We start from the raw sequence: 11,348 nt of genomic DNA, 5'->3' as shown, positions 1-11,348 counted from the left end.
TCCAGAACTGACCATCCAACATCAGTACCTGACCTCACTAATGCTCAATCAAATCCTCACAGCAATGTTCCAACATCTAGTGTGAAGCCAGAAGAGTAGAGGCTGTTAGTGCAGCAAAGAGGGGACAAACTCACTATTAATACCAGATAAAACAGTGGATGAGCAGGTGTGTTCAGTCTTTTGGACGCGTATCAGTCCAGGCTGTTCCACTCCGGTCTTTGTGTAAAGCTTTTAGAAAACTGGGTCTCTGATTAGTATGTATTGATGCACTTGTGCCGCCTGCTGCTGTTTGTGTGTCAGGTGAGTCACCATGTGCCGCCACGCGCCCGGCGCTCATCACATCAGCACGGTGAAATAGCTCGCTGATCCGTGACGGGACGGGGGAGAAAAACAGCTCGCGCCGTCTCTGACATGACAGCGGCGACCTTTCGCGGGAATACACCAGAGGGGAATACGAAAAAGCTCAAATTCAGTCTAGCAGTACCTCGATCAATGATCCACACACATCCTCCCATCCTTATCAGCAGGGGCCACATCAGCAGCCCCAAATGTTTAGGATGGGGAATGTTCAAATATACGGTTTCTCCTGAAGGCTTTGGGGAAGAAGAATCGAATGCAAGCTCTGTGTAGATAAGTGGGTCTAGTCACTGGAGTACATGTTGGCCAGTTTCTTGAAGCGTGGCCCCCAGTCACTGAGGTAGTCATAGTCTTGGTCTTCCTCTGAGCCCATGGAGGCAATGGAGCTCAGACTGCCCGCCAGGGAGCCATCACCTTCATAGTCATAGATCAGGGCTGTGTCATACGGAGGCACGTTGGGGTCGTTGTCTGCAACATCCAGACCCTGTGAGGGGGGACACGGAAAAGAAAGAGATGTGACTGCTGTGGAAGGAAGGGACGAACTTATAGGTTGAACACTGGAGGGGTTAAAGCGGACCTTCCAATGGGGGCTTTGGGCTAATGGCACAGTTATTAAACCTTTTGGACATATTAAAAAGTTGTCTAATCTCACCGCACAAATTCTAATAAAGTAGTTTTAATTGTCGGTCCAACAACAGAGAACTAGCCCTCTTCTTATATCGGGTACTGTATATAGGGTATACTAACACTCCTTAGATAAGCCCAACCGTGGTCAGTTATTTCTCTTGACACATTTGGCATAACTTAACCCTTATTCACTATAAATCATACACAGAGTTTATTGACACCTGTTGATGTTACAAAATGGTCTGATTCTTAATTGCAGTGGCCAGTTCTGTTCTGGTCGTATGCTGAGCACATTTTTACATGTCGTCTGGGGATCTGAGCCTATTAGAAACTTTTGGAAATGTATTAATATCCCTCAAATCAACTCAAAACATGTAAACTTTACCAGGATAACAGCATAAACTGAATTTAAATTACAAATGCACATAACGTTAAGCGATTATTAAATCGAAGAAATCAGCTTGCCTAAAGATAGGGAGAAATCAACTGTAAGTCAGAGTTCCCTTCTAGAAAAGTCACTCCGTCCTAAATAAGAGGAGCTTATAAAGAGCATTATATCATATCCCAATAAGAGCGAGGCTGTGGTGATTTGTGCTGCTTCCTTCTCACTCACATCATTGATGAAGTCCTCGATGTCAGTAGGGTTTGCTGGTCTTTTCCGCGGATACTTCGGCGAGGGCAGGTTATATGGCGCGTCTTTCCTGAGTGGCTGTTTGTGTTTCAGAAGGCCGGAGCCTGGCTGGCCGAAGGTTTCAGGGGGAGGGACCATGTCACTCGGGGTCCGCAGAAGATCAATGTTGAACACGTTCTGGAAAAGTGATGTTAAAATGAGTCATTTTAGTGATTCGGTTTGTTAAAATTCATTTCACTGTGCACAGACTCACTGCTTCATTCCAGTATAGGCTGCTGATGACGTACACAAACCTATAATAGTTTTATTTAATTTAAAATTTACCCTCTGTTCTAATAGACAGTGTGTACATTATTAGCCTGCTGGATTGTGAAAGAGATTATATGAAACCAATTTCATCAGATAAAAATAATATTTATAATATTCATGATGATTGCAACAAGCTGCAGTAAAAAAAAAGCTGAAATCTGAGATTTACTACAGGATCATAAATACAGCCCCAAAATTTCTCTCAAGATGCTCAAACCCCATCCAGGCCTTTCATTAAGGTTGTGCAGAGTTGTTGATGTGGCTTAGGACTCAGTATGATTTCCTTCGCAACATAAAAATGAACAAAACGCCTCTGTGTAGCCGTTGTGTTGTGATAAGTTCTGACTCCCTTGCAGTATCAGCTCAGTCATACATCACAACAACAAATTTGCATGACTTTAATAAAGACCTAGATGAGGTTTGAGTGAGTTGAGAGAAGTTTTGGGGATAAATTTTTGAAAACAATTTGGGTGACTAATGACTTCTAGTGTTTGTTAGCAACATTAGTCTCCTAGCTGCAGTTTAAAACTAAAGCAGCAAAATGTGGACACCCAACTTGTCTTGGCTGGTCAACTATATCTGACATAAGTAGAAAAATGTGTCAATAGTTTTTTTCACCAAACTATTCCTTTAACTAACAATTATATATAAATATTAATTGCTTTTAAATGTTCGTTTTCCATTAGTCCCCATGTTCTCTGAGCTTGACTGAGCACAAATCTGTAGAAATGTTTTGAATCAGTCCAGCCACATAGCTAAAGAGGGAGCTTTTATCACTTACTGTTAAATTAATTACATGTTTGTTCACATAGGACAACTTTATTTTAATAACATAACAGAAAATCTACTACTTCTGTACTAAATTTCCCTATAAAACATAAAAAATAAAAAATAAAAATGTTACAATTTCATTGTAAATGCAAATGGGCAGTGTCAGATGTTCCTCCAAGGTATAACTATACAAAATTTAATCACTTTTCACTCATAAGTTCTGTGCATTACTTTTTATCACACTAAATTTCCTTGCTGGACATGAATGGGTTAAAGATTTCCCATCTGTCCGGCTGTGGGACTGAATGGAGCCTCAGTATGTCATCTGGATGAATTCCCCCAGCTAATTCAGCATAACTCTGACTCACACCCAGCCTGTACTGCTGTTTCACATTCATCCTCCCTACGCTCACCACACACCACCTGCTGCTGTCCACTCCCCAGCTGGACCCCGCCCGCTCCACACGGCTGACTTTGTTTCAAACTAACTGGCCCTTGCTCAACTCGGGACCCACATATTAAACCACGCACACCTGACTGCCATAGTGAAGCGCTCAGCGTTCTCACCTCATCCTCCTCTCCTCCGCCCTGCTCATCGTAGTTGAAGACGTTGTCGCGCACGTCGTCGTCCGATTCGCCCACCAGCAGTCCTCCTCCTTTCTTCAGGCTGCGGTGGGTGCAGCTCCTCACAGCCACGGCCAGGAGAAGCAACACTGAGAAAGAAACAGACACATATATACAATGAGGTTCACAGGGGGCCTGTATGTGTTACAGTAAAGTAATGCTGCTTAAATAATCCAGGTAAAAGCATTTAACCACAGTGACTTTTGTTGTTTATTTGTTCCAAATATTTTGAATATTTTTCCTTCAACTGCCTCTTCATAGGTTTTGTTTAATTACTTTTGTTCATAATTTTTAATTTAATTTCTTAATACATTTTTAATGATTTTAGTCATGACTCACTGAAACTGGTGGAGAAATTCTGTGCAAATATTTGTGGTTGTAGGTAGGAGATATTCTGTCAAGTTGGCTTATATATATATATATCACAGCAATATTTCTCTCTCTTTCTCTCTCTCTCTCTCTCTCTCTCTCTCTATATATATATATATATATATATACATACATATATAGATAAATACATGTATAGATAAAAACATTTTTCCAAGTAATTTTGGACCATTTCTCTTGGTCCGTTCATCATGAAATTTTGACACATCATAAAGGGGCAGTGACCTTTTCGAATTATGGCAACAAATGAAAAACTCCAAAAATGGCGATACAAGGCTTTGTCCCCACAGCAGTGATATACATACATACGCAGTGATATACATATATACACACAAATTAGCATTAGCAACCACCTGGGATACCATAGCGACACCTTGGCAAACACCTTGGATAACACTGCAATGGCCGAACAGCACTTTAGCAACCACCTGGGATTCCCTAGCAATGGCCTGGGAACGGCCTAGCAATACCTTAGCAAACCTAGCAAACCTTAGTGACCACCTGGGATTCCATACCTACAGCCTTGCAGCTCCTTAGTAACCACCTGGGATTTCATAGCAACGTCTTTGTCAAGCCAACTTAATGTTCACTGACAACTTTTCCTTTCTAGTCATGCTTTGAATTTGAAGTGCAGTCTCAAACCTGTCGATACAGCATGCAGTCAAACGCAGATACATGATTGTAAAGTGAGAGAAGCAGAAATAAATCTGAGCTGTTATTCCATAGTGAACTAGGAAATTCAATCAAACTAACTGCATGTAATGTAAATGACCTGTACAGCTAAATGACTGTAATAACACTAGACAAACCTGGGACGGATGAATGCTTCCATGAACTGACCCCAACTGTGGAGTTCTAGTGTACTTACGCAACAGAAGAGCAGCACTGGCCATGATGATCATAAGGGCGATGAAGCTGATGCCCACTTTTGATCCGAAAATGGCTGCAGCTGTGAAGGCCGTGCACTGTCCAGCCCTGTCACACGGGCACACTGTGACATTGACCAGGGCGTTCGAGGAGCGGGCAGGGGAGCCTGAGTCCGAGACGGTGATGGGGATGGAGAACTCACCCCAGTCAATGTCAATCAGAGGCTGCAGCATCGCGTGGGTTTCTGAAAATGAGAAAAATATTGTGTTTATTATATTTACTATACAGTACTGTGCAAAAAGTTTGAGAAAGTTGATATTAAAAGGCTTTTGATCAGCCAGAACTTATTTGCTCATAAAAACACTAACATTACAATATAATTTTGTATTTGTCTTTATTTGTATTTATTGACAATGATGTGATGTTTTACAAGCATAAGCACATTTATTGCCCAAATAAATGGTTTTAAATACTGTACTTATGAGCCTACTGTATATACTGTATAAAGTATTGTATGTAATGTTGTTATGCACATATTTATACATATTTACATTATGTATCATCAGCCTGTAAACACTACACTCACGCACAGATATGGTTTAGCTTTACAGTAAACAGACATTGTTTTAAGGAGGACTTTTTCACCCCATTTTCCCCTCTTACAGCCGCACTGTGGTACATATGAAGTATAAAGTGCTCTATAATTGAGCATTTTTTTGTTACCATTGAGTGGTATGATGGTCCAGTTGGCAGCCATGTCTGCGTCAGCCATCTCGAAGCTGAAGGGGTCAGCGTGAGGTGACAGGTCATCGTCCATAGCGGTCAACAGCAGGCCCAGCCGGCCCGGCTCTCTGTCACTGCACACGGTGCCGCTCAGTGGGACCAGAACAGGTGGGAAATCATTCGTCGCCCACAGGGTGATCTCCAGCGAGGCCGTGGCTGAAATGCCACCAGCGTCTGAGACGAGGGGTCATTTGGAGATTAGTGATGGGCAGTAAGACAATGACTAACAACAGCTCTAAAGGTCAGTGAATAGAATAAAGCTTTACATTAAACAAATAAACGTATAAGCCCTTTAAACACTAAGGGTCAGTGTGTGGGTCCACATTTTGGGTACCTCACTCGCATAATTACACAAATCCGTTTTACAGCAGTTACCAAATAATTTATAGTAGCTATTTAATAATTTGTAATAATTTCTGAAAATTCATAGTGGTTACTGAATAATTCATAGTGGTTACTGAATAATTTATAGTGGTTACTGAATAATTCATGGTGTTTACCGAATAATTCACAATGATTACTGAGTAATTCATAGCGGTTACTGAATAATTCATAGTGATTACTGAATGATTCATAGTGGTTACCGAGTAATTCATAGTGATTACTGAAAAATTCATAGTGATTACTGAATAATTCATGGTGGTTACTGAATAATTTATAGTGGTTACTGAATAATTCATGGTGTTTACTGAATAAGTCATAATGATTACTGAGTAATTCATAGTGGTTACTGAATAATTCATAGTGATTACTGAATGATTCATAGTGGTTACTGAATAATTCATAGTGGTTACTGAGTAATTCATAGTGGTTACTGAATAATTCATAGTGATTACTGAATAATTCATAGTGATTAATGAGTAATTCATAGTGGTTACTGAATAATTCATAGTGATTACTGAATAATTCATAGTGATTAATGAGTAATTCATAGTGGTTACTGAATAATTCATAGTGATTACTGAATAATTCATAGTGGTTACTGTATAATTCATAGTGGATCCTGAATTACTTGTAATGGTTACTGAATAATTAATAATAGTTACAGAATAATTCATTGTAGTTACTGAACCATTCATAGTGGATACTGAATCATTTATAGTAGTTACTGAGCAATTCACAGTAAAACTGTGATCACACACAGTTTACTATTAAACCTGTCCCATATAATCAGACACTCACCCAGGTCAGTGACTTTCACCAGCGCGGTGTATTTGTTGTTCTTCACGTAGGACGAGCGGATGTTGAAGGTTCTCCTGGCAGTGACCTCTCCGGTGTCACGGTTGATCCCCAACCACCTCTCAGGATCATGAGTAATCTCAAACCTGAGTTAAAACAGGAAAACATGAAGTCTTTATATTGCTAAATTGAAGCTCAAGAAAGTGTGATTGTTAAAATAACTTACTGTTTTATTTTAAAATGTAAATAAATTGTAACCCTAACGTGTGTAACAGATGTGTAAACGCTAGGGACACAAAAATGGATGTTTCTGTAAAATGACCCAAATAGCTATATTTATAATTGCCCTTTTGTCAACAGTAAGGTACCTCCAGCAAAATAGTGCATTATGTACAGTTTTTTGAAAATGTACAGTATTAGCGTACAGTGCAACAGTGCTGTATGTTAAACAGTTACCATAAAAAACATACAGTTAACTGCTTTATAGAATACATATAGTAATAACCTGTATATTTGGATTACAGTGATGTACCGTATGTGCTGTGATTGTGAACTGCAGAACACTGTTACAAATAAAGGTTCTGTTTAGGTACATTTTTCGTTCATCAAGATACAAACAATGTAAATGTTCCCTCAAAGCTACAACAGTGGTTTTAAGGTCTGATTGTGAACCTTAAATAAGTTTTTCCTGGTGAAAAGTTCATATTTGTACCTTTTCATAACCGAATGTTTTAAAACAGAACAGTAAAATAAAAGCCTGGAGACGAGACGGGGTGTGTGGAGTACAGCTTAATATAATTTATTAATTATAATTTCAGTGGATTATGGTACAGTTATGTTCCCTGACTAAAGGTACTGGAACCTTGAGGGTCCCACCCCAGTGACAAGAGGGGTACTGGCCCAGTGACAGTTTAGTACCTTTATTTCTGAGAGTGTACAGTACTGTAAATTAAACAACACTATACTGCAGAAACTGTCAGTTAATTAGTGTAATTTTACAGCTAAAGTTTTTTACAGGGTACTTTTTTGGCTAGAAGTAAACCATGTTTTAAACAATCCAGCTGAATGAGAAATCCTGCTTGGTTAAATATTAATATCTCTATCTTACGGACCTCAATGGAAATAATACTTAGGGTTTTTTGTGCTGTCTCTACCTAATTCTGTTTGATTTTATTATTTTATACTGTGACATAACCCCTTTTTCATTGCATGTAGTGCTTTTTGTTTTAAAATGTGTGATGGTCTAATAAAATCAATCAATCAATCAATCAATCAATCAATCAAATCAATCAATCAAGACATTGCTGCAATACTGCAGATATTCAGGAGCACGATAAGTGTGTCAGCACTACAGTAGCCTGCAGACAGGTCATTCATACTTGAGCTTGGCGTTGTCAGGATCATGGGCGATGTCTGAGGCCAGGACAGTGCCCGGTGCAGTGGACTCGGGGAAAGACACCTGTATGGGGTTTCTATAGAAACGGGGAGCCTCATTTTCATTGAGAACGCGGATGGTAACGGTGGCAGTGCTGGTCTGTTCATACGGGGCTTTGGTACTCAGAGGAACTTCATTCTCAGCTATCACTGTGAGCTGGTATTCAGATTTAGACTCGTAGTCCAGCGGCTGCAAGATGAGAGGGAATTGTGGGAAATGTAGTTAATATATGGGAGAGATATAGTCCAATTACCTTTTAAGAGGAAAACAGTGATGTGGAACCAGTTCAGCTGCAGTGCGTTATGTACTCAGTGTTTTGAAGCAAGCAGGTCTACAGTGGACCAATAGAGGGCGATATCAGATTGATTACCTCACCATGAGGATGGATTTACAGCAGAGCTGCACAATATGGACAAAATATAATGCTATTATATTGCTATGTACATAAAATATCAAAAATCCAGTGAATCATAATATTGCAATATATGTAAAATCCAGTGAATCAACGATCTGACAAATATTGGAATAATGGCCTATTGCGACCAAAATAAATAAACTGCATATTTTAGATTACATGAATATCTCAGTTCAATAAGTTGTGCAGCTCTAATATGCAGTATGTGTCATATCAAACAATGGCATTATTAAAGGGGAATTAAACTGATTTCTCAGAAGTTCTGTATAATTAAATGGTTAGGATGTAAACAAAGTCATTCAGAGTGAGTCAGAATTATTCACAGTGGTGGTGAACCAGACGTCCACCTAAAAGCTCCCTAACAGAAAGTTATTACATGAAATGGTTATAAATTCACTTCCTGATATCTGAGAAACCATTTTAGGATAGTTTTGAGAATATTTTGGCCTGAAACAAACATGTAAAACCCTTTAATGATGAAGTGATACATGCTGGACAAAATAATGAGGCAAAATGGTCCCCAAAGTATTTCCATCATCAACATCACATATAAAACTCTGAAGACTCGTGTTGGTTCACTGGTGGTTTTGGATAGTAAACAAAATGTCTATATTTGTGTTGTAGTCATGGTGACCTCTGGTTCCTATCACCACCACTGTAAAGACATCTGAGTCTCTACAATCAACCTTTTCACACCAAACCACTCTGAATGACTCTGTTTACATCTCAAACACTCAATTATGCAAAATATAGAAAAATCAAACCTGCCCTGCTGCTGTTGGTGGGACGGTTTATTTACCTTCACTACAGAGATGATGCCCTGGTTGGTGGCGCGATCTGTCCGAACAGCAAAGTTTCCAGAAGCATCTCCTCTTATAGAGTAAACGATCCTCCAGTTCTCTCCATTCCTCTGGTCTTTATCTGTAGCGTTCACTCTGCCCAGATCCACCCCAACCTTATTCTCCATCGCAAACATATTGTACTGCAACCACAGGATGGAAACAGGTGTTCACACGTTTGTTAATGCAGTATATACACTGAAAAAAGTTTTGAATTTACATGATTAAACTGCTTCAGTTGGGTGTGCATGAAGAAAATGTACTATATTAGCAACTGCTGTCATTCACTGTATATGGCAAGAGTTACGTTGATGTAACATATTTCATTCATGTGCAACTGATTGACAAGTCAACTATATACAGTGGCAAGAAAAGTATGTGAACCTTTTGGAATTTAATGGTTTTCTGCATTAATTTGTCATAAAATGTGATCTGATCCTCATCTAAGTCAAGCGTATTGATAAATATAATGTGCCTAAAATAATAACACACAAAAAAACATGATCTTGCGGGTCTTTATTGCACACACTCATTCAACATTCAAAGTGGTAGTGGAAAAAGTAAGTGAACCCTTGGAATTAATAGCTGGTTGAGCCCCCTTGGCAGCAATAACCTCAACCAGGCGCTTCCTGAAGCTGTAGATCAGACCTGCACATCGTTCAGGAGGAATTTTAGCCCATTCTTCCAGGCAGAACTGCTTTAGCTCTGTCATGTTCCTCGGACGCCTCATGTGTACGACTCTCTTCAAGTCAATCCACAGCATTTCTATAGGGTTGAGATCTGGGCTCTGACTTGGCCACTCCGAAAGGCGGGTTTTGTTTTTCATAAGCCGTTCTGTTGTGGACTCGCTCCAGTGTTTTGGGTCGTTGTCCTGTTGCATCACCCAACTTCTACAGAGTTTCAGCTGACGTACAGACACTCTCACATTATCCTGTAGAATTTTTTGATACACTTGGGAATTCATCTTCCCCTCAGTGACTGTAAGCTGGCCAGGCCCTGATGCAGCAAAGCAGGCCCAAATCATGATGTTCCCTCCACCACACTTTACGGTTGGGATGATATTTTCATGGTGATGTGCAGTGCCTTTTTTACGCCAGATGTAGCGCTGCGTGTTCTTTCCAAATAGTTCAATCTTAGTTTCATCTGTCCATAAAACATTTGGCCAGCACCGTTGTGGAGTGTCAGTGTGCTCTTTCGCAAACCTCAGGCGTGCAGCAAAGTCCTTTTTAGTAAGCAGCGGCTTCCTTCGTGCTGTCCTGCCATAGACACCGTGCTTGTTCAAGGTTTTACGGACCGTAGACTCATGAACACAGATGTTAGCCTGCACCAGTGACGCCTTCAAATCTTTGGCTGTCACTTGGGGTTGTTTCTCTACCTCGTTGATGAATCTCTGTTGTGCTCTTGGGGTCATTTTGACTGGGTGCCGACTTCTTGGCAGAGTAGCCACAGTCCCAAATTGTCTCCATTTGTAGATTGGTTGACTGTAGACTGGTGAATTTCTAAAGTCTTTGAAATCACTTTGTAACCCTTTCCAGCTTCATGTAAATCAACAATTTTTGATCGTAGATCCTCTGAAAGCTCTTTTTGGCGAGGCATGGCTCACATACATGTATCCTTCTTGTGCAGAGCAAACTCAAAAAGTTTGAGTGGTTTTTATCAGTCAAAGCAGCTCTAGTCCACACCTCCAAACTCATTTTCTTAACAAGACTCCAGGTATGCTAACACCTGACTCCAATCAGCTCTTCTGAGATCATTAACTCAAGGGTTCACATACTTTATCCACTAGCACTATGAGGTTTTTATGGTTGTTCTCAATGAACACATGAATGATCAGAATTTTTTTGTGTTATCATTTGAGGCACATTATATTTGTCAATACGCTTGACTTGGATGAGGATCAGATCACATTTTATGCCAAATTAATGAAGAAAACCATAAAATTCCAAAAGGTTAACATACTTTTTCTTGCCACTGTATATATATTCAAAGCTGAACAGTTTATTGGATGTTCTACTTTTTTTTTCTTATAATTTGTAATTATGTGTTTTTTTTTACCTTGACAGTAAGTTAAAAATAACACATTATCTACCTAGAACACATTTAAATATGGCATTTTTAGCAAAT

General features: G+C 39.7%; 1 protein-coding gene across 1 annotated transcript in view; it reads right to left on the bottom strand.

The window, feature by feature from the left end:
- Nucleotides 1–390: 390 nt before the first annotated feature.
- The window catches only part of cdh15 (cadherin 15, type 1, M-cadherin (myotubule)), a 30,063-nt gene continuing 19,105 nt past the window's right edge, over nt 391–11,348 (bottom strand). Inside the window, exons 7-14 of the mRNA XM_036584420.1 lie at nt 9,185–9,367; nt 7,915–8,159; nt 6,539–6,681; nt 5,297–5,530; nt 4,575–4,817; nt 3,263–3,408; nt 1,598–1,792; nt 391–841 (exon numbers count right to left, since the gene is read on the bottom strand). Of these exons, the coding sequence (XP_036440313.1) occupies nt 641–841; nt 1,598–1,792; nt 3,263–3,408; nt 4,575–4,817; nt 5,297–5,530; nt 6,539–6,681; nt 7,915–8,159; nt 9,185–9,367 (1,590 nt within the window). The 3' untranslated portion in view covers nt 391–640. The remainder of the gene's footprint in view (nt 842–1,597; nt 1,793–3,262; nt 3,409–4,574; nt 4,818–5,296; nt 5,531–6,538; nt 6,682–7,914; nt 8,160–9,184; nt 9,368–11,348) is intronic.

The sequence above is a fragment of the Colossoma macropomum genome, unplaced genomic scaffold (assembly GCF_904425465.1).
Source record: "Colossoma macropomum unplaced genomic scaffold, Colossoma_macropomum, whole genome shotgun sequence".
Lineage (NCBI taxonomy): Eukaryota > Metazoa > Chordata > Actinopteri > Characiformes > Serrasalmidae > Colossoma > Colossoma macropomum.
The sequence above is the reverse complement of the archived record's forward strand: the minus strand, read 5'-3'. Positions and strand labels throughout refer to the sequence as shown.